A 24213-nucleotide genomic window follows, 5' to 3' on the forward strand; every position below is an offset into this window, starting at 1 on the left:
TGTATAGGAGTCGAGTTCCCTAGCTCTGAAACTGCAGTGATCCAGCACCAGAAGACATTACTGAGGGAAGCAGGCTCATTCATTCTGACACACCAAATACCAGCACTGGTGAGCTGGCACTCACTGTTCTACTTAAATGAGTCTATCCACACATCCAGCACATAAGAGCTGCCCTGCAGTACTAAGGACTGTCCACATTGCCCATTAGGGGTTCAGTTTACCTACATTCAATCTTTACTGCCTCCACTCACATTACAGTTTTACAGTTGTTTATGATGCACGGTATCTTTTATTGTCATGGTGAATCTTCCATATGGTTCATGCTGCACAACTATATACATTTACATTTAGTCATTTAGCAGACGCTTTTATCCAAAGCGACGTACAAAGGAGAGAACAATCAAGCTACGAGCAAAAGAGACCAAGTGTAACAATAAATACTACTTTACATAATGAATAAATAAAAGAAAGTGCAGGAATGTAACTACTGTAAATGTGAGTTAAGTATGTATACTACCATACTTCATTAATAACAGTCATGCATGTGTACTATAATATGTTATGACCACATATGAAAAATAGGATTTGATATGTTTGTGTTTGTAGTTGGAAGACTGTTTGCACTGCCGAGAGATGCCCATAGATGGCGCTGCTCTCTGCCATGTCCTGCATGAAAAAGGAATCAACCTGCGGTACCTGGGTCAGTTGACCACAGCCATCAGCCAATCAGAAGACAAGGATCGTCTTCGCCACATAACAGTAGGTCTAATTTTACCACCAGTCAGCACCTGTCATCACTCTGGGTGAATGTCTGGAACTATAACTGTAACGATATTCTATTCACTCCACTTTTTCAGAGATTGGCATACAGTGAGATTGTATTGCGTTCAGCCAAAAGAATCTTCAACAACTTCTTACAGGTAGAGTTTGTGTATATTGCACCATAACATACTACATAACGCTGTCTACAAACTAGCTTGCCAAAACGTTTATATTAGTTGTCTGCATTTAATTGTTTCATACTACCAAGGTTTAGTTGTTGAAATGCTTAATCGGTTGAATCTTTGTCTTTTATGGTTGGGTGCTAATGGGTGAATGATATATGCTAGTTGAATATCTCACCCCAGTCCTTCTGTGAGACCGTAGGTCGAAGTGGTTGCGATGTAAATAAGTCTGCCATTTGGTCTTTCCTTGTTCTCTCTTATTCTCTCCTCTTCAGCCAGTAGAGGTGTCTAGTCTGTCTGCAGCTGTCAGTCATTTCCTCTGCTGCCTACTGGTGCCTCACCATAACCCCGCCTCTGCTGGGGAGGAGCCAAAGAAACGTTCCAGGAGACGTGGGCGTGGAGGTGCAGGGGCTTCTGACAGCCTGGCCTGGAGCGTGCTCAGTGGGAACGAGCTGTGGAGCTTAATTGGTCAGGATGCCAAAGTGACCTACGGTCTCACAGAAGGACTGGGGTGAGATATTCAACTAGCATATATCATTCACCCATTAGCACCCAACCATAATATGTTCCAGCATAGAAGGGGAAAAGACATACCTGTTCACATGTGCTGTTTGAAGGTTTATCTTCAGTGGAGAACTACTAGTCCAAACACGTTGAATAATGCTCCACAATGCATAGCATAGTCACATTTCAGCATTGTATTCTTCATGGGCTGTTGACAGAAGAGTTAGTTTTCACTGTGCACTTCATTTCAGAGGTGTACAGTTAGTAATTTCAAGACTCAAGAACAATTAAGCAGATACTCTTAGAAACCTTTTTGTTGTTATTGTCTGCGTGTTGCAGTTTTTCAATTCTGTAACTTGCAATTAAACCTAAATCTCTTGGACTTCTTGGATTTATCCACATGCCTGACAATGACATGAGGGCTGCTTATAATACCCTTCTGTTGAGAGTGAAGGGAGGGAATTTGAAAAGAAGTCTGAAGTAGAAGGGTGAGCTCCGAGTAATTTGCTTAGACATCGACTTATTCCTGAATGTTGTTGCAGTACCAGCGCTGACCACCTGGTGGAGCACTATGGAGTGCAGAAGATGTCTCTACTGAGGGAGTTTTGTCTAAAGACTGGCATTCAGGTGAGTGTGTTGAATCCCACTGATCGATTAAGGAACTAAGAGCAAAGCAGATGAACACAATCAAAGGACTGAATTTACTGAAACTGAGCATAATATTGTTGAGAGAATAGCTTCTAGCAATACAAATTTCAAGCCAATATTTGTGAAATAATTGGATGTTGTATAATTTGGCTGTTCCCTTCTTCTTGTATGGCATCTTTACTATTGAACACTGAATGGAATCTCCTGTTATTAAATATAATTAATTATACATAATGGACTTATGGAAGAACAGTGAAGGGACATATGATATATCATATGATGATAGATAAACTATGATAACCTCCTGGAGGACGTTGTGTTTTATGTCCTTTGCTGTGTTTGTTTTCCTGTTTCACAGCTAAGGCTGAGAGACTACATTCTCGACAACCGTAACAAGGCGCCCATCGGACCCGATGACGTGTACAACATCCTACCTGTGGTGAAGCATCTCACCATGACTACCCAGGATGCCTCACGGATGTTCCACGCCGCCCAAGGTTACCTGCAGAAGGGTGGGTCTATCCGTGTGACTGAAAAAGCACTGGGAATGAGATTCATATGTTGAGATGTGCTCTCGCTTTCTCTCTCTCTCATTCTCTTTCTCTCTGAGTCTGCATTATGCCATCTCTCTCTCTGTCTTGTGTCTCTGTCCTTTTGGATATGTGCTGACTCAGTGTGACTTATGTACTCTCTTCTTTTATTTATCGCTGTCTCTTTCTGTCCATCTCTCATTTCTTTGTCTTTTGTGTGTGTGTGTGGTCACTTCATCTCTCTCTGTCTCTGTTGAGTTCTGTCTGTTGTGGCCATTCTCTCGTTTGTGTTCTCTGTGTACTCTATCTGAAACCTGTGTTATGGGGATTTTGAAGTGTGTGTGTGTGTGTGTGTGTTTGTCTCCTTAGGCCAGTTGGACAGGGCTTATGAGCAGCTGAAGGAGGCGGCCTATCTGTTTGGACGTGTGTGTGATGACCTTCACCCCGAGGCCTGTAGCTGCCTCAGCCTGTTGGCCAAAGCAGCCTACCTACAGGGCCGTCCTGCAGAGGTGTGTGTGTATGTGGGTGTGTGTGTGTGTGTCTGTCCATGTGTGTGTGTGATATCCTTACAATATGTTTAATTTCCATGTATTTATTTGTCCATACAAGTGTGTGTGTGATGTATTTCTGTGTGTTTGTGTGTGTGTGTGTGTGTGTGTGTGTGAGAGAGAGAGAGAGAGAGAGAGAGAGTGTTAGTGAGTGTGTCAGTAAACATACTGTGTTATGATTGGTTGATATTCTACTCATAACTCTCTGCTCTGCCCGCCACCTCCAGGCTCGTAGTGTTCAGCTGAGGGTAGTGGTGATCAGTGAGAGAGTGCTGGGCTTCGACCACCCCAACACCATCAAGCAGTATGTGAGTAGTACAACCCAGACACCGAACACTAAATCTGCGTATCACTCATCCTACTCTACCCCAACACCGTCAAGCGTCATCCCAACATAACACCCCTACTCACCTACTCATTCAGTCACCACAACATAACAGCCCTACTCACCTACTCATTCAGTCATCACAACATAACAGCCCTACTCACCTACTCATTCAGTCATCACAACATAACAGCCCTACTCACCTACTCATTCAGTCATCACAACATAACAGCCCTACTCACCTACTCATTCAGTCATCACAACATAACAGCCCTACTCATTCAGTCATCACAACATACAAATAACAAGAACTTAATACAGGTGATAGAAAAATGAATGATGGTACTATTTGGTCACTATCATCTGGCTATCTCTACCTCCTTGTCTATCTTTATCGCTCACATTACTTATTACTTTCTTTCTGTCTCTGTCTTCCTTGTTCTCTCCTCTTCCCATTTCTCATCGCCCTTTGTTGCTATTTCTCTCTCTCTGTCTCTCTCTCTCTGTAGGCTCTGTTGGCTGTATACCTGTACGCTGGCGGTGAGACGTCTCTGGCCCAGCGATGTCTGTATCGCGCACGCCTCCTCCTGTTACTGGTGCATGGAGAGGATCACCCCTACATCGCCACCCTGGATGTAAGCCACTACCCTCACTTCCTCTGAAAATACCCACAATCCACCACAATGATTCTCTCGATGGCCGTCTCTGTTCCACAATGCCTCCCTCAGCTATTAATAAACCCTTGTGAAACTGTACACAATTCTATCCACCTCATCCTAAATCTAATCCAAACCTCATCCTAGGATGTTAATATTTACCATCTGTAGTTCTACACCTATAGTCATCACCCTATACCCCTCCAAGGACAGGTCCCTACTCATTATGAAAGATCCATATGAATCTTGAGACATCCTTTGTCCAACAATAAACAAACAAGTTCAAACTGGCGTCTGTAATTCATGAAAGAAAATTACTTCATGAAAGTGATTTCATGTGGCCTTCTTGTTCCTATCCCAGAGTTCCCTGGGGTTAGTGTTACAAGGGAAGCAGTCCATCCAGTTCCTGCAGAATGCCCTCAAAATCAACACCTTCTTCAGAGGACCTATGGACGTCAAGACTGCCCTCAAGTGAGATCCCTATACATGATTCCATACATTATTATTCATGACCAACTTCATTTTTACAGTATTATATGACTACATGTCGACCATGGGCTCATTTTCTCATTTTTAACAGGGATTTCCTTTATACATATGAAATGCCCTGAAGAATACATGTGTAGTACTTTGTAATTTTTTAATTATGCATTCTATATAATCCAAAAATGTTAAATTATGTATTGTATGGCAAATTATATAATTACCTCATATTCTTGACTCATAATGATTATGGCTCATTTACACTTTCTCTGTGGCTTTTCCACAGGGCACAATTTAGCCTATATTCCAATTGGGTCATTGATTTATGCGCTTGTATACAGATACACTGGATTAAGAGGTCATAGGATGGGGGGTAAAGGTCACTGAGTGTTGTATTGTGTCTATGCAGTCACCACCTGTTGGCCCAGAAGATGTGTGTAGCAGAAGACTACAGAGGTGCCATGGCCCATGAGAGAGAAGCCCTTACAATGTTCCAGAACAAGGTCAGTCAAGTTTCACAAACACACAAACACACAAAATCGCAAAAAACACACACACACACACACACACACACACACACACACACACACACACACACACACACACACACACACACACACACACACACACACACACACACACACACAAATGCATATGTGCGTTTTGCACCCATGCAGGCACAAAATACATACACAGTACACACTCAATTACAACAACAAACATGAATTATGGAACACATTTAGAAATAAATACATTTTGTAAAACATATGGTGAATGATATAAAAAAGAAAAAAACAAGTTGGACTAAATCTAATTGTCCTGATGTTAATTACAGTTGTGTAGTTAGTGATTTTATTTGAACTCCAGAGTTACAATAGCAATTAAACATTTGTGTGCAAACGTTTGTGTCAAAGTGTGGTGAGGACCACCCGCAGACCAAATGCAGTGCTGAGTTCCTGAAAGCAATAACCCAGCAGGCTGTGCGTGTGGAACGTTCCCTCCGTCAGGGAGGGGCCGAGCTTTCAGACTCAGCCGCACCCGAGGTAAGATGATTAACTCATAAAGAACCAGAGACCATAGTAGTTAGGTGTAAAATGAATGATCAGAAGGAACTGCTTTAGGCAACTAGACTCTTATTCATTCATTGTATTCACCTAAGAATTCTCTTTCCTGTGTGCAGACCTTGGCGCCCTCTGCAGACACTACACTGGAACAGCTGGCTCTGGTCAATGGCATCCTAAAGACCTCCTACAGGTAGGTAGCACAGAGAAACTACAAAAAAAATCAAACACTGTTCAGTCATTGGAGATATACGTAACTATTCAAATTTATAACAAGAACAATATTATTATTATTATAAAGCAAATTACTCAAAACAATCATAATCACGTATTTCTTTGAAATCAACAAATGATCCAACTCTTTTCCTTTAGCGAAAAATTGCTTCAGTTCAAAGAAAAACTGAGAGAACAGAAAGCATCAGAAGAAGCCGCAGACCCAAAACCTGAAACCCCAGATACAGTCAATGGAGAGCAAGCTGAAGAAAAAACAACCACTGAGGAAGAGGTTGCAGAGGGTGAAACCACACCCACTGATGGAGCAGCCCAGGAGATGACCGATCAAATTTCAGAAAGCCATGCGGAGGAAACCTCACCCAAACCTGAAACCCCAGATACAGTCAATGGAGAGCAAGCTGAAGAAAAAACAACCACTGAGGAAGAGGTTGCAGAGGGTGAAACCACACCCACTGATGGAGCAGCCCAGGAGATGACCGATCAAATTTCAGAAAGCCATGCGGAGGAAACTCCATCAACTGAGGAGAAAGCTAACGGTCAGTTGAGCACTACCGCTAACGGTGAGTCGCCCATCCTCAATGGAAACTGCTCAGCAAGCGACACAGATGAAGAGGGAGGAGCTGGAAGAAATGAGGACCAATCAAAATTGACCAATGGAGAAGTAAGCCACACAGCCAACGGTAACCAATCAGATGATGCAGAGCCAAAAGTTAACGGGGTGTCTGGGTCTCACGACGAAGAAGACAACACTAAAGATGGAGCACTTCCTGCTGTGAGCAAATCAGGATCAAAGGTGGGTGTCTCCACAGAGACAGATACCCAATCAGAAGCTACCATGATCAATGGAGGAGACAGCATCATGACCAATGGTGAAGTGGCCCCTGCACTGCAAGACTCCAAGTGAAAGACCCACAACCAATCAGAAAGAAAGATTTGTGAAGATTGGCAAAGTGAGCCAACCAATTAGAGCAAAAAGACACACCAACTAGGCAATCATGTTTTGTTTTGCATTGACCAAAGATATTTGAATGAATGTTTGAGCCCTTATTTCTAAAAGGACCAAGTGCCATAACACTACTATGGGATTCACTTTGATTCTAACCATGTGAGGTATAATTCTGCAGCACTGAGTACACATCGAAGGACAGTATTTTGTTTTGATTTACTTCATAAACACAGACCTTGCTTGAAAGCTTTACAGTCATCTCTTTGATATGGTCATAGATGTGTTACACTCACATCCTCATATACCCAGGGTCTGACCCTGGGACTTAAAGTAACACTTTGCAACTATTTGACACTTTTTGAGGTATGGTTTTATAGGCAACTAGTTTTGGTATCATCCTCAAATTCATTTTGATAGCATATGGTCATGAGAAGGACAGATAAACACCTGTGTCTTTCCCACTAGCCATCCAGGATATGCACTGTGTTGTTCTGTGTTTTCTGGCTGGTACACCTTGCAAAAATGCATGCCTTTTAGGTAGTTAGCGTGCTAGTTTTGGAACATAACTCCTTATTGCTGCTTTAACCTGAACTAGAAATAATTTGGTGCTTCAACACATCACTTACTTTCCTGAAGATGGGGGAAAGAAGTATGGGAAAAAAGAGATAAAACAGACAAGACAACGTTAAATCGTTTTTAAAAAGGAAAGGAAAGGCACTGAATGACAGGAAAGGGGGGCTAGAAAAAATAATGAGAGAGAAGCCTGTTTTCTCCTCATGTGGTCTGCAGTGAATCAAAAACAGAGAAAAGTGTTCGACGATGAAGGGAAAGGGGGTACAGAAAGGGAGATGAGAGAGGACTGTGTTGTCCCCTCATGTTGTTTGCAGTGAATCATGTATCTGGTGCTGGGAAGGGGTTGATACTCTCTGTTTGTCTGTCTGTCTAAAGGGTTTTTACATGGTTACAATAAACTAGACACTTTCACCAAAAGATCTGTTTTTGTAAGAGTTCTTTGTGTTTTTTTGGTTGGATTTGATTAAAACTCTGTGTGCTTTTGACATAGACATGTGAAACAAATGTATGTGAATGTATAGCCTTTGAGTCATTTATATTTTGGATCAGTATTCAGGTTAATTACACTGCATGCAAAGCAATCTACTCCATGCACATCGTTTGACCATTAACTTCAACTTACTTCTGTGTACATCCCTATAAAGCCAGAGAAAAATCACGATTTCTCATGCGACTCTATGGAGTTGTAAGCTCAAGATGTCCGATTGCAGCTGGTACTGAACTGGCATTGGCTCATCTGCGTTCGAGGGGTGGGACTTAGCAATAGGTGAATTGTAAGTTGTCAACAGTAAACTGTCACAGCTGTAGTCTCTGGAGCTCTCTGTGTCTCTCCCTCTCTCTCATTTAGTCCTGATCTATCTATCTATCTCTCTATCTATCTATCTATCTATCTATCTACAGTATCTATATATTTCTTTATTATTTCTTTCTCTTTCTCTTTAAAATCTTACTTCCCCATGTGTTTCATTTTTTACCTCTCTCTTTCAATCACTCTCTCACTATCACTCTATCACCATCACAGGTGTCTTTGGGTATTAAGAAAAGCGCTGTATAAGTTCAAGGTACTATTATTATTATTATTATTATGACTATATCACTCTATTACTATCATTATCACTCTCTCTCTGTCTGTTTGTTTATTTATTTATCTCTATCCTCTCAATCAGTTTCATTTCTTTGTCTTTGTCTCTTTACATTTACATTTAGTCATTTAGCAGACGCTTTTGTCCAAAGTGACGTATAAGGGAGAGAACAGTCAAGCTACGACCATTAGAACCCTGGTGTAACAATAAATACTACTTAACATTGGAAATAAAAATAAACGAAATATAAAAGAAAAAGAAGTGCAGGAATGTGACCGCTGTAAGTGCAAGTTAAGCACTAGTCCGAGTGCCAGTTTAGGAAGGGAGGTGCTCTCTGAAGAGTTGGGTCTTCAAAGCTTCTTGAAGGTAGAGAGTGACGCCCTTGCTCTGGTAGTGCTAGGCAGTTCGTTCCACCAACGTGAAACTACAAATGATAATAGTCTGGATTGCCGTACTTGCACAGACGGCAGAGCCAAACGACGCTCACTAGACGAGCGCAGCTTCCTGGGTGTAACATTTGCAGACCCAGCAAGCACTCTGTAGGCAAGCATAAGTGACTTGAACTAAATGCGAGCAGCTACAGGCAGCCAGTGGAGCTCAATGAGTAGCGGGGTGACGTGTGCCCTCTTTGGTTGGTTGAACACCAGACGCGCCGCCGCGTTCTGGATCATCGTGGTCTCTCTCACTCTTTCACTCACTCACTGATATTCTGTTCTTTCTCCCTCTGTTTGTCTTTATCAAAGACACTCTAACTCCCCCATCTATTTCTAAATGTGTCCAAGCTCTGTATAACACCACTCTCTTTGTCTCACTTTCCCTTCTCCTCCCTCTCTATCCGTCTACATTTCTTCATTTGTTTGTCCATTTTTATGAGATTACTGAGATACACTCTTTAGTAGAGCTGGGTTTCGATTCAAATTTCAAGAATCGATTCGATTCCGATTTTTAAGTTTCAGAATCGATTTTTTCCGATTTTCTCAGATTCCATCCGATTCCATCTGATTTCCGATTCGATCCGATTTCGATCCGATCCGGGGGTTAATGTTATTAAAAATGAAAAATGTATTTGAACCGTTTCCTTCACTTCATGACTGTGTAGAGAAGCAACATATTAAAACTAGTATTATATCAATATTTAACAGCAAATCTTACAAGTATTGGTAGTTACTGATGGCTGGAAGACTGATGAAAAGGTTAAGGGTCAATCTACCTTCAAGAAAGATAATTCAGGACAATAAATTGAGGACATCATTGAGGTGACTATATCTGCAACAGTGGATTCCTACTGGGACACTAACCAGTGCATTATTATTATGCTTGAATTTTTTTTTTTTTAAATCGATCTTTGGACGTACGAATCGATAATCGGTCATTAATATGCGAATAGATTAAAAATCGGAAAATCGATTTTTTTCAACACAGCTCTACTCTTTAGTAGGCTATAGTCTTGTCTCTTGTGTGTATGGCAGACCTGGTCACTCCTCACACATTGTGCCCATTAACACCAGAAATATCTATTTAGGGACATCTAGAATGGCATCACTGTTTAGCCGGAACCAGCCTATGCAGTACAGGCAAATGTATAATAGGCTGAGGCTGATTACTAGTGTTGGTAAACCAAAATGAAGTAAGCCTATCATTACCATAATGCCTCACTACAGGGTTTAAATAAGCATTCCGGATCAACTGCTATTCGCTAACGATATGCTAGCGGCTAAAACTAACGAAATCTCTTGAAATGTGCTGACTTTGACATTATGACAAACTAGATACTCAACAACTGTCCTAACACAGTCAAACATCAAGCAAGTGCAACAGGGCCGTGCAGAGACCTTTGGAGGGGCAGGTGCTCAAAGTTAAAAAGGGGGCACATGTAGCACGGATTTGTAAAAATGTATTTATCTAGGCCTTTTCTATAGCCTATGTCCACTGGTGTGACGGTCATTTCCACTAGTGTGACGCTGAGTTAATTTCACACTATAGGACAGTGTTGTCACAAGGGGTTGGTTTATACCCCCAGACACATTACAGTGTCTCCACAGCTGCCAACACACACACACACACACACACACACACACACACACACACACACACACACACACACACACACATACATCCATTTCACAAACAGGTGCATACTCATTAGGTTTTAAATGAGCGGGGGAACTATATGGGAACAAGGCCTTTAAACTATAATTTTACAGGCAGCAAGTACTGTAGACAGCTGTGTTTCACTGTGAGTATGAAAGTTGTCAAAAGGGTGCAATGTTTATAGTCAATGTGGGTCCATTTCAACATACAATTTTCAATGAGTGAGATGGATGGAGAGAGAGAGGGAGGGAGTGAGAGATGGAGAGAGTGAGAGAGGGAGTGAGACGGATGGAGAGAGAGAGGGGGGGGGGGGGAGAGATCCTGCTCAAAACGGATTGTCTGCACTCAAATACACTGTTGCTTGCAGAAATGCCGTGTTTCAATTTAAGTTGTCGCACTCAAATACACTGTTGCTATCAGAAATTCCCTGTGTTTCAGTTCTCCACTCGTCCTCTTGTTTCTTCTGCTCAAAGACTTCTGCTCGCTCTCGCTATCTGGACCTCTCTCTCTCTCTCCCTCTGATTGATATGAAATAACGTTACCAAAATTCACCAACCAATACAAAATCATGACGTGAAATGAACAAAAATGCTCTCAGATGTAAAGACCACGCTCTATATTAAACGATACAAACTACATTGACAAGTTTATTTACGGGAGTTAATCAACTATTTTTGGCTCATATTTGCATGCAGTCATTTAGCAGACGCTTTTGTTCAAAGCGACGTACAAGAGAGAGGCATATAAGCCCCTATAGCAAACTTTACACCGAGTTATTCCCGAGTCATCATGGCACATTTGGCATCACAAGGCTACACTGCAAAAATGCTTTTCTAACCTAGTGTTATTACTCTTATATTGAGATGAAAAAAATCTAGTTGGTCTTGTTTCTAGCTAAATTGAACTTACCTAGTGCTCTTTGGTAAGGTTATTTTTGCCTATTTCAAGCAAATATTACTTATTTTAAGAAACCTTAACAAGCCAAATTTGCTTAACGCACTGGCAGCCAAATTTGCTTGTTTTAAGCAGATTTTTTTTTTCAACCTCCACAGGCACCGGGATGTTAGAAATATGTGTCCGCCAAAGATGCACCATCAACTGACTCTCTACGAGCGTCTAGGCCCTTGTCACAGAACCAGTCCCGGGTCATATTAATGCAAAATCAGTGATGGAAAATTGCCCCTGTTTTTATTTACCCGAATTTCCATTCATAACCACGCACACGAACCACAGAAAACGTTCGAAACGTTTTGAAATCGGAAATCGGAAATGGGAAATAGGTTCGTTCCTCGTTTCCCATTTTCCGACTTACACACAGAATTGATCTCAGACTGTACGTGCAATCAAATCCACGTCTAAGTACAGATTTATAAAAACCATCTTAGACGTAGAAAAGGACGTATCTCTACGTCTGGTTCTAGTTTGTGTAAGTACATTTCCTTGTGGCAATACTGGAGTACTGCAGGAATTCAGAACTCTCCGAGTGCCGACACGCAGTTTCATCATCATCATCGTCAGCACCAACTTCACCATTAGGGCTAATGGTGACAGGCCAAATTAATGTTTTGCTTTATAACATCAATTAAACTATTAGAATAATTCACAGATGAATGAGATTTGCGTCTAATAGGTATTCCGTTTTAATTTCACAAGTGTAAAGCATTTTGCTCAATCTATAGCCTATACAAAGTCTATTAGTGGCTTAGTTTTCAGTAGGAGAGTTGACGTTGTTAGAGGAATTGCCAACTGCGCATTAAGGAAGGGTTTTTTCGTGATCACGCAGACTTTTTGTCACAGGATGGTGTATGGCTGATAAGCAGGTACCGCTTGCCGAGAACGGCTCTGTTAGAGCTTTGTGCCCATATGGCCCTTGACACTTTAGAGCTGATCTGTTGCTTTAGACACTAGAGAGTTGAGAGGAGCAGAACACATACAGTAGATGTTTTAACTATCCGTCGAAATGACGGAGAGCCAACGGAGACCCCAGGGCTGTGATTGGTCCAACCCATGCTGTTTACCTTGTGGGTATAGCATATTCACATTAGATAGCTGGCTCAGACACCTCGCAATCCCCTCAGACGTATTTTTCAGTTACAATAACGGAATTTTTACTTTGCACAGTCTATTTCTTGGTAACTTTAAAAAGATCTAAGCTAAAAAAAAGTATTTTTGTATTGCTTTGCGACACCCACCAACCAGCAATTGCTTGACCATGCAGTAACGCAGTCGTAGAAGCATACCAAATAACACAGGAATTTATAAAGATAATTTATACACACGCACATAGGCATTCAGAAAAAAAACATACGCATACACACACATACACACAAATCATTTGAGCGTAACAAAACCCTGGATGGAATGGCAACTACTCCATCTCATTTGTGAATCAAACACACATATTTATTATAAAAACGAAAATCAAACAATGTACACAAATCGTTATTCAGTGTTTATAAATGTGCCATAACATTCTTATGTAGGTCCCATTAACCTAAAGTGTTACCTTTTCAAGTCCTTTTATACTTTGTGATTACATTACCAAAGAGTGATTATAAATATTTATCATAAGCCCATAAACCCAATTCCATCAAGTTATTTTCAGACATTCGCATACATACAAGTTCCTGGGGGTGCATCTCGACGACAAGCTGAACTGGTCAGCTAACGCAGGTGCCACATATAAAAAGGGACAGAGCAGATTGTTCTTCCTGAGGAAACTCAGGTCCTTTGATATATGTAAACAGATGCTGTGCATGTTTTACCAATCTGTTTATGGCGAGCGTGCTCTTTTTTGCTGCAGTCTGCTGGGGAGGCAACACATCTAAGAGGGACACTGGGCGGCTAGACAAACTTGTCAGAAGGGCGAGCTCAGTGGTGGGGCAGAACCTGGACTCACTGGGGACTGTGGTAGAGAGACGGATGCGGGGCAAGCTCTTGGCCATCATGGGCAATGTTAATCACCCCCTCCACCATGTCCTGGCAGGACAGTCAAGCAGCCTCCGTAGCGGGCGGCTCAACACGATAAGATCAAGAACTGAGCGACATAGGAGGTCATTCGTCCCAGCTGCCATGAAACTTTTAAGCAATAAGCCCCAAGAGGCCGTGCTTTGCGCTGATTTTAGAACAGGTAAGGGGAGTTGTTAGGCACGACGCGAAGCGGGGCTTATTGCTTTTCTAAAACTGTTACTACACATATTTGATATGGTTTCATAAATAAAGACAATTTAAGAAACAATAGTTTAATGATAAACCGTCATTCTTCCGCCACCAAAAATTATAGTTCCTAAATAAATCGTTGCCTCGCAACCCTTGAAGCAACGCAACAGCCAGATGGAACACTGGGTATGAAATGCGCTATATGAATGCCTTGCCATTCGCTGCACAGTAATATGGAATGTAATCAGGTCAAATTGTAAGGTAATGCTGGATTTTACAACGGCTTTTAGCCAATCACAATCAAGGATTTGAACAATCAGGTTTAGAATAATTATTATGCACTTTACACCATGTACATAGCTGAATTGTATTGTTTGTAATGTCTGTATATATTGTTTGTAATTATTGTAAATATGTGAGAGCTGCAAGATCCCAGAATTTCCCCACGGGATTAATAAAGTATTTATCCATCTATCTATAAATGTAAGCCTAGGCTTCAAAAGATTAATACAATTGTAGGTTAAAGCTTCAGTAGATTTTCCATAAACAACATGGGATGCTACTGTTTCTTTACATTGTTGTCATTCGTATGAATAATTTGTGCAAATTCTTCCTGACAATTCTTAAGATATCGTGCATTTCTGCTGGCTGTGTTGTAAGCTCTTAGCCATGGCTTTAGCCTCAGATTTCTCAGCTCGCTTGCGAATACTTTTCCGACTTTTAGCGAGTTCAGTGAAGACTTTGCCATCTATTTCCTTGATTTTCTTCTCATGGTTCTTCTCCAGATTGACTCGTATCTCCTCAAGTCTCTTCATGTCTGCATCCCTCTCCTTGACAGCCTCACCACGCAGGTTCCTCAGCTTCTTCTCCAAAGTCATCTTGATCTTGGATATTTCACTGACTAAAGTTGAGACCTCTTCATTTGTATTTGCTTGCTCCAGTTCTTCCAGTTTTTGCTGTAAGAGTCTCATCTCTTCTGTCTCTTCAAACATGGAAGTGGTGTAGAAGCTTCCTCCATTTTGCTTAATCATTTTATCAATCTTCTCCAGGAGAGACATGAGCTGTTGCGCCTGTGTGTCTTTGTCCTTATTGCAGAAGATATGGTAAGATCTCTCAACATTGCTGGGCTTTTTTCAATGTACTTCTTAATGCCAATGCCTTCTTCCCTCAGAAGCTCACCTCTAGTGAAACCGACAATTGTGCAGGCTTTGGAGTACTCGCCAAAGATCTCCTGGATCATCTTAACCGTCTCTCTCTCCTCTTGGGTGAAGCGTCCCACAGAGAGCAGCAACAGGAACACATGAGGCCCTGGTGAAGACATGGTGATGCATTTCCCAATCTCCTCTCTGTCTGTGTCAAACAGACCTGGGGTGTCAATGACCTGCAACATTTTTGAACCAATTACTGCCGTCTTTTTCTCAAATTTTTTTAGTAACAGACACCATTAAAGCAGATGACTTAAATTCTTGTTTTCCAAGAATGGTGTTTCCTGTGGCACTCTTTCCAACTCCAGTCCTCCCAATCAGGACCAGCCTCACGCAGTCCACTAGGGTAAAATAAAATGTTTTCTTGTAAGAATTGTTTAAATGTAGATTAAAAGCATTACAGACTAAAACAGGTGTTAAACATGCAAAGCAGTACCTGTGTGATTTTTTTTCTTGATCAAGCCCTATTGAGAAAGGAAGTGAAAGACAGACAAAGACACACACACACAGAGAGACCCACACACAGTCACACACACACATACATGAAGAATATCAACAAAATTCACTTAGTGAGCCATGTCATCATTTTCTAGGCTGTGGATTAGCATTTAGCAAATTACTCTGAGAAAATAAGAATAAACTAAAAATATTGTCCGTGGTAGTTAAGTAACTGTTTGAGAGACCCCACATGCAATTCTGTTCAATAAAACGCATGTGTATGTAATCTCTGTATAGACTTTAAAAAAAATCTAAAATATGCCTCTGCTAACTGCATGAAATGACAGAAACTAACCATTGCTAGCTATATTGTATGGGGATCTTCTCTCAAGAATCATACACTTTACTGAAGTACACCCACAGTGAACACATTGAGTAGGATTTCATAGATGCAACCTGTCACATCGAATAAATACAAATTTTTAGGTGCTAGAGCTGTAAAGTTTCATAAGAAACCACCAGGTGTGAGTTAAGAGTGTTCTGGTAACTATGCACACCACCCAGAGACTAAGAGGCAATTTTCGCTGAAACCCATTAATTTGTCCCTAGGAAATGTTTTCTTCGGAACCAGGAAATGTTGAAATGTTAACACTAAGGCCCAATCTCAATACTTCCCCTTGACCCTTATCTTCCCCCTTACCCTTGAAGTTGCGCGTTCATGTGAGAGCTAGTGGTGTCTCAATACCCAATTTGATCAAGATTAAGGGATAAGATTGAGGGCTATCCCAGAGCACACAGCGAAACCAGCTCGGGAATTTTCAAAAAAACATGGCTGCTTGAAGCGAGGAATATTTTACATGAATAAAGCTATCTACACAACTTTTTATATGTTTATAATGACTCGGTTTGATCTGAAATGTGCTACACGAACGATGCAGAGTATTGTAGGTCTTAACTGAAGCTTTCAAACAGTAGTTTTAGGTTACAGCTAGCGCATATGCCAGCACTTCATTGGATTATATGGTAGCCTGCTAGGATTAGCCTGACTCCATGCATGTATACAGATAACTTTATTATCCACGAATTACGTTTGATATCTGTGAATGACAGCACTTGCTTTGGAGACATCGATCCGTGTTTTACATGTACCGTCCACAAAACAATTACGACAGTCTAGTTTTGTGCTCTATACAGTCGTATATATATTTGCAACCATAATTGAAACTTTTTTTAAATCGCTAGTTTCATAGCTCATACAGTCACGCATGTCTACAGATAACTTATCCGCGAATTCCGTTTGATATCTGTGAATGACAGCACTTGTTTGAAGACATCGACCTGTGCTTTACATGTACCATCCTGTATTATCCAGGGACGCCAAGTGACATACCCGAAACCGAGTGGCGTCTCATTTCATAGGGGAAAGTTTTCAGCCCTTGGCCCTTACACTTGCAAGTGCTAGGGTTAAGACAAAGACAAAGACAAAGAAAAAGGGGCAAGGGGAAGAATCGAGATTCGGCCTAAAACCTTCAAGCTTCCAGCAAACTTACATATTCTTTATGGCACACATCTGTTAATAAAGATTTAAACCAACTCACAAAGCCACACCAAAATGTTAAAATACTTACATGTGTTCAGTTTTGGCGAAAACCAAAGAGGTGTCTCCAATCTGTCTTCCTCAGATTCTTGTCTTTGTTTAGTGTGTTCAGCCATTTGTTGTGCAAACTTGAGGTTTTGGCTTGAGGTTTTGGCCTGATATCTGGTTTAGTGTTGAGGGTCTGACTGAAATGGAAGCCCTCATTCTTCTCTAGCATTCTATCTATTTTATACAAAAGGTCTATAACTTGCTTTTGATCTTCAGGTTTTGTGTTGTCGAAAATGTGTATTTTTTCACTAATCCCTTGTGGGAAACTGTCGACAGGTCTCTCTTTGTGGTCACTGTGTGTGATAAGGGCAATGGTGAAATCTCCAAAAGTCTTGCGGATAGGTGCAAGCATCTCTTCAAAGTTGTGGCCAACGTCAACTGGGGGAAGCACCAAGAGGAACGCACAAGGCCCTGGAGATGTCTGGGTGACGATGGAGCCCATCTGTTTCTGTAGCTCCCTGTAGGTAAGCTGGGAGTCGATGACAATCACATTTGTGCTGCCGACTACTCCATGGGCGATTTGTGGTTTCAGGGTGACAGGATTAGAGGATAAAGGAAGACGGGTCTGAAAGACTTCACTCCCCAGGATGGTGTTCCCACATGAGCTCTTCCCAACCCCACTCTTCCCCAGGTGCACAAGATTCAGTTCCTCGCCAGCTTTTGACACTGTAGAGTTAAGAAAAGGAAGGATAGAGGAGAAAGGATACAGTAGACCAGAGATGCATTTCCACAAGAAAATGCAAATGTGTTGAGCTGCAGCAGCAGTCGGCCATTGCCCTATGCAATGAAGTGGATGCAAACACTTCGCCATACAAAAGCAAGGTTGAACTCTTCTACCACCTGATGGATTAGCAATAAATATCATCTAAAAAGGTGCAAAGCGGCGATTCTCTAACACCAAAGACCCACTGCCATTCTGGCACTCATAGGCAGAGAACACACACACGCTATTAAAATATGAATCAGTCAATGTTTAAAATCAGTTGGTGCAGTGCACCTACTTGAGATCTAGTAGGAACTCTTCATTCTGTCTTTGTCTTTTCTCCACAGCAAGAAATGGGAAGCAAGACTCTTTTCATTAGTGGTGCCTTATTAGTGGAATGACTGACCTAGTGCCATGTTATCAAGCGGCAGCCATGGTAGCATACATTTAAAGAGTATCACAAAGCGTTTAAAGACTTGCTTCGTTAGACTTATGTAGTTCTTATGTAATGAAATTTGAGCTGACAAACATTTCTGTAATCAACAGCATTGCAGATTTAAAAGAGATTTGGGCCTGAAAACATCCCCCTTTGCCCTCTTGAAGTTCATCATTTTGCTGCTGCTAGTTTTCCTCTGCTTATAGAGAGGCCTAACAGGTTTTCTTTCCTGGACTGCTGATTTTTGTCCTCTGCTTTTTGAGAGGCTTAGCAGGTTTCTGGATATTTTGAAGAGGTTAATAAACCATATAACTGTGAACCCTCACTCTGTCTCAGAGCATTTCGGCCACACCCACGTATCGACGGTAGCCGGAGGCTTGTTCAGTCACACACAGGTGGATGTCTACAGAATAACTGTAGAAAAAAGGTGGTAGACTACATACCTGTGGTATTTTGGTCTACCATTTCACATATCAGACGAATGACAAATTAACTTGCTACCTACAAAACCATACACTGGAAATCTTTGAGGTAAGGCTTAATGTGGGGCTTAAGATTTGTGCTACTCCTTCCAGCTTTTTCTCAGCCCCATTTTACCAAAAATGTGATTATTTACTGTAATCATCATTATTTAATGTTAGCTTTTTGTAAAATAGTTGAAAGGTTAAACTTAATGTTAGTCTTAACTGCTGTGTTTCAGACAACTCGGAAGTCGTGATTTTTCTGACCTCCTACAAAAAAAGTACAATGGACAATATTAAGTCAGAGTCGTCTTGAACACCTGGATGTCTGTTTCCTGTTTGTATTTACTGTACTTCTTTTCGTTTTAATAACCAACAAAATACACCCAAACTTTTGCATAGAACTGCAAACCCGAAGTACAAAGCCAAAGAGAGCAACAAGTAAATGTTTTTGTATGCAATATTAGAATGTTGGTGAACTTTTAGCTTACTTTTTGGTGATGTCACCTTTGAAGATGCCATTTTCAGTCGAGAAACACATTCACCAAATGTTACTTATCTTCTGTGGCACCTCAAGTAAAAACAAAATAGATCAAGTTTAATATTTCTACTAGATACATTTGATCTGTAAATAGAACATACATGGCATATCCATAAGTGTTTAATGCCTTGATTTAGTGCTTGCCCCAACTTCACATAAGGTTATTAGATCTGTGTTAGACAACAGAAAGGACAGCAAAATACAATTGCTAATATCCGTCAGCTTGTCTGCATGTTCCCATAATAACCAAATAGATATTTGTATTATTATTAGTAGTAGTAGTAGTATTAGTAAAACTAACAGTAGAAGTATTTGAAACTATTAAATGTAATGACAAACCTACCCTGAGATGATCGTTCTTACAGTCCGGTGGCACTGTAATGACAACTTGGGAAGAGAAGACCAATTTTACTTTTGAGGGTGTGGTATGTTCAAATAACAATATTTATATTACTGTGTGTCTGTATCACTGAAAACACACTGCACACACCCTGTAGTGTAAAGTATAATCTGCTGCCGGTTTGAAAGGTCAGGTGGCAATTCCTGGCTTCATACCAAATTTTACCTTTTTCGCATTGTGAAAAGGTTATCGAAATATTTGTGGGAAAAAAGGTAGTTGCCATTTGATAGGATTTACTGAGATAGAGGGAAAATGTGAGGGAAATAAAAACGAACATTAATGTTGTAGGTATATCTGGTTGGTAGATATTATCTGTTTGCGGACAAGGGATTAGCTCAGTCTAACTGAAACAAACACGGGAGTGGTGTGTAAACATAAAAACATATATTTAATTTGTTGCATTAGGCTTGCTCTGCCCCCAATAGTATTTGTTCACATAACTGCCACATGATCCTTAAATTTATACCTCTTTTTTATGTTTTCATAACATATATAAATATCAATAGAAGTTATTAGCCCATCGTCAAATTCTATGACTTGGAATAAATCAGTGAACAGGACATCATGGTAACTTACTGTGCAAATACATTTATTTCAATAATATTCTCACATAACATTGTTTTATACTCTAATAACCCCCCAATGATGGCACACATAGGTCCCAGTACATACACTCTCACACACACACTTTATTTTTCTTTAACATGCACCTGTTCCTCACTCACACACCCACACCTCCTAATTCAGTATTTGCGTGTGTGCATACACACAGACACACACACACACACACACACACACGTCATCTCTGCTCTTTCCTGATGATCTCCAGGTCTTGGCAATGCTGGTACTGAGGCTCTTCTGGGTCAGCCCAGGTGGATTCTGGGAGCTTGCTGAGGCTCTGAGGGGGGAACTGGATCAGCGCCGTGTCGTTGAACACATCCAAAAACCGTGGTGAGCACGGCAGTGTCGTCTCATCACACACACTCATCGCCTGGCAACAGTGTGAGTAGTCAAGGTCCGAACACAACTCTGCATAACAAACACAACTGTAGCGAAACTGTGAGACATAAAAGCTTACAAGATGACGCATCACTAGTGATCCCCTCACTCCGCAAAAGTATTTCAGTATTGTTATAATATATTTGATAGAACTGATCTTTATTATATCTTTGCTTCTGCACAGTACAGAACTAGAAACAAAAACTGATGTTGGTATTCTTTGAGTGAAAGGATACAGTAGACAGGTAGGCATAGTCTCTCTGAAGCTCCCTTTGCAGTGTTCTAGAAAGTGGACACACACACACACACACACATACACACACACACACACACACACACACACACACACACAGAGAGAGAGAGAGAGAGTTTAAATGGCAATTTAAGTGGCAGATTTAAGAATAAACTGCTGTTAATTTGTTGATGCTCTACATTAAATGCTTTAAATAGGATTCTGCTCAGCACTACAAACAACCGGGAATAAGGGATCTTATAAAACTAGGGCTGCCGCGATTAGTCGATGTGGTCGACGAAGTCGACGGTAAAAATGCGTCGGCATCAATAATTTAAGTCGATGCATCTTTCTTATTTTATGAATTTACCTTTTCAATTTCTAAAACGCTTCAGTTCAGTATAACGAATGTGCGTCTTCCGTATCACTACGTAATTGCTGCGTGCCTGACGTCAGTCTTTTTTGGCACCAGTCATTGGTCGCCTTCAGTCAACGCTTCAGTTTTTGAGAAATCATGGCGGCACCAGCGGAGTCCGACTTGGTAGGGAAAGAGACGGAATCTACACGTTTCCAAAGACCAAAGGCGTCAAAAGTAGGGGAGTTTTTCAAACAAGCACCAATAAAAGGGTGGTTTGTGCACTCTGCAAAGTGTCGATGGCTTATCACAGCAGCACCACCGCTATGCGCGAACACCTCAAACATACAGGCGCCGTTGTGGACGATAGACCGCCAGAAAAGCCACAAGTATTGTCTATTCATGTTTATTAAATTGCCATAAGTTTAAATAACCTTTGTCATTGTAGAAATACACGCATTATTAAAGCCATAAAGTTGTCTGCCTGCGACCTTAGAATTTTCATTGAATACGTTTTTACGTTTTAAATAACAGAAAATGTGTATGCTAGATCTGGGCTTATTCTACATTGATTGACGGTGTTTGTTTGTGCTTGTTGAGAATGTAGCCTACCATATCGAAATATTGTATTTCTGCCATTATTTGAAGTTAGTTTAAACTTGCAGTTTTGCACTTTAATATGTCAGCCTTTGTTTACATTTTGTTTTGTGCTGCATTATGTAAAAATAAAATGAATGAACTGAGCTGAAATGGTGAATTTTCTTTTTCTTTTTTTTTTGGGAGGAAAATTAATCGTTTAGATTAATCGACTAATCGATAAAATAGTCTATAGATTAATCGATAGAAAAATAGTCGTTAGTGGCAGCCCTATATAAAACACCCTTTAGTCCAGCTTATATTTTTGAAATATCAACAAATTCTCAAGCGAAATGGTTTACCTGAACCTGGACCGTATGGATTTGTTTAATTTTCCATTACATTTTTGGCACCATCAGTAAGAACATACCTCTCTTGGATGCCAAGGAAACTGTTGCCAATGACAAGGAGTTTGGGCAGGGTCTGAGAGCTCCAGTTCTTCCAGAGTAGGTTGTTATACAGAGCTTTCCCACAATGCATCAGGTAGAAGAGAGTTGGCTGATGCACAGCTCGCTTGCCTTCCTAAAACAAACACATGTAACAGGATGAGTGTCCGGGTATATTCCACAATGCAAAACACAGGGGTAGAAGAACAAAAAAGAAATAACACACACAATCACTATCTGTAAAGCCCCTTAAAACTGTACAACTTATATACACAGATTCAGATCTTACTGAGACTTCCTCTAAATAGTAACTTATGACAGTAAATACAATAACACTTAAAATGTTAAACAAAAAAAGATTACATTAATTTAACAATAAAACGAGTGACCCCTGCAGTTTGCATGCATTTGTGCGTGTTTACCTCATTTTCTGTGAGAACAATAAAGCCCAGTGCTATAAGTGTCTCACGCTCTGTTGGAGAGAACACAGGATCATACACACTGCAGCGCTCCACTGGAATCTGTACAGAGTAAAGCCTGTGAGTGACATTGAGGACATGCTGTGTTTGCAAGCATGTGCATGGTCCAGACTGCATGCCAGGCGTTAGCTTAGCTTGCTTTGTACATGGCCTACCTTGAGTGCATCCAGCAGGAGTAGCAGCAGGGCCAGCTGATACCGTGCGGACACACACGTGGAAAAGCTGCCCAGACCGTAACACACACAGTCCTGTAGGCATTCACTCTGGACACCTGTCTGGCCTGTACAGGACCCACTGGACAACCGTCCTAGAAGATCTGCAAACAGCAAGATGGAGATTGCTAATAAGAGGAGAAATCTTTCATGGGACAATGCAGCATCTACAACAGGCTGGCAATTTAGCAGTAAGGTCAAGCCAATGTAGCTAGACTATGCATGGGGGAAAAAAAATGGAGACAAAAGACATCACTAGCCTTTCCACTCTAACCAGAAGTCCTCTAATCTCAGTTCATTCCTGCGGGAAGAGATGGAGGATTGAAACGGCGTTATGGTTTGTGCACGTAAGCTATGTGTGTGTGTGTGAATGTGTGTAGGTCTGAGCAGCTGTCAAGTTACTGCTGTTATCTGAACTGGAGATAAGTTTTGAATAAAGTTATATGCGAGTCAACAAAAAACGACGCTCGTATTTACAAATACATTGTGTGTTGCTCACATAGACTCCGTGACACGTCGCTGATCTCGTTGGCTGTCTCCAGCTTCGACGTCTGGATGATCAACAGTCCGTGTTTTCTTCTTTTTACCCGAGGCACCTTTACGCCGACCTGCTACCTGCCACTCACTGTTACTGGCCATCATACAGTTGCCCAAGTCAGAAATACAAGTTAGAGCACGCCATGTAGATAACTTGAGGTCTCTTTACAGTTAGTATACGTAATCTAAAGCACATTGTATCGATTTCAGTGACGTTTTTTCGTTTTCGATATAGCCTAACAGTTCAAAAGTAAATTCACGGTGGCCGTTTCACGTGTTGACAAACGTTGCATGTACCCAGCTACGTTAGTCAGTTTCCTGGCATGATAGCGACAGACAGTCATCAAACTAAAAGTTCCACGTTTTTCAAAATAAAAGTTCCTCGAAGTCATCGGGCATTACAGGGTAACCTAGAACATGTGTCATCTGAATAAAGAAGAAAGAACGAAAAAAATGCTTATAGTGTTCTGAAGCTGTATGTATGTATGTATGTATGTATATGTATGTATGTATGTATGTATGTATGTGTATTGGTCTCTCTGTTGGAATCCCAAATAGTGATGCTGAAGCCACAGAACTCTTGCTCATTGCTACAATATGCATTTCACCTATTTATGTGGTGAGAAGTCTTGTTACTTTAAAAGGAATTTCAAAACTTGCCTTTCCTTATGACAGATCAATGGCATCTTTACAGTGGTCCTGTTATGCTCAGTTTTTCCTTTTAGACACTAGGTGATCCTCTGCCTTAATGAGTCACCTAACCT

General features: G+C 41.0%; 2 protein-coding genes and 1 pseudogene across 3 annotated transcripts in view; 1 reads left to right on the forward strand and 2 right to left on the reverse strand.

Moving 5' to 3' along the window:
* Positions 1 to 7814, forward strand: part of LOC308375793 (clustered mitochondria protein homolog) — a 26561-nt gene extending 18747 nt beyond the window's left edge. The window contains exons 14-27 of the mRNA XM_080851976.1: positions 8 to 108; positions 607 to 759; positions 858 to 920; positions 1220 to 1455; positions 1991 to 2075; positions 2455 to 2608; positions 2996 to 3135; positions 3402 to 3482; positions 4009 to 4134; positions 4517 to 4626; positions 5048 to 5141; positions 5553 to 5681; positions 5819 to 5892; positions 6072 to 7814. Of these exons, the coding sequence (XP_080708102.1) occupies positions 8 to 108; positions 607 to 759; positions 858 to 920; positions 1220 to 1455; positions 1991 to 2075; positions 2455 to 2608; positions 2996 to 3135; positions 3402 to 3482; positions 4009 to 4134; positions 4517 to 4626; positions 5048 to 5141; positions 5553 to 5681; positions 5819 to 5892; positions 6072 to 6837 (2312 nt within the window). The 3' untranslated portion in view covers positions 6838 to 7814. The remainder of the gene's footprint in view (positions 1 to 7; positions 109 to 606; positions 760 to 857; positions 921 to 1219; positions 1456 to 1990; positions 2076 to 2454; positions 2609 to 2995; positions 3136 to 3401; positions 3483 to 4008; positions 4135 to 4516; positions 4627 to 5047; positions 5142 to 5552; positions 5682 to 5818; positions 5893 to 6071) is intronic.
* A 6593-nt stretch (positions 7815 to 14407) lies between these two features.
* LOC308376370 (GTPase IMAP family member 9-like) lies at positions 14408 to 18191 on the reverse strand (annotated as a pseudogene). The gene is made up of 3 exons: positions 18182 to 18191; positions 17367 to 17738; positions 14408 to 15330 (listed from the first exon to the last, which is right to left on the reverse strand). The product of its transcript is annotated as a GTPase IMAP family member 9-like (transcript).
* Positions 18192 to 20290: 2099 nt separating this feature from the next.
* srrd (SRR1 domain containing) lies at positions 20291 to 23745 on the reverse strand. Its single transcript, XM_080853143.1, has 7 exons — positions 23412 to 23745; positions 23173 to 23213; positions 22856 to 23016; positions 22644 to 22742; positions 22206 to 22357; positions 20849 to 20894; positions 20291 to 20604 (listed from the first exon to the last, which is right to left on the reverse strand). The coding sequence occupies exons 1-7, from the start codon at positions 23552 to 23554 to the stop codon at positions 20413 to 20415; spliced, it is 834 nt and encodes a 277-aa protein (XP_080709269.1). The 5' UTR covers positions 23555 to 23745; the 3' UTR covers positions 20291 to 20412.
* Positions 23746 to 24213: the final 468 nt, after the last annotated feature.

This window comes from Sprattus sprattus (assembly GCF_963457725.1).
Source record: "Sprattus sprattus genome assembly, chromosome: 15".
NCBI classification, from domain to species: domain Eukaryota; kingdom Metazoa; phylum Chordata; class Actinopteri; order Clupeiformes; family Clupeidae; genus Sprattus; species Sprattus sprattus.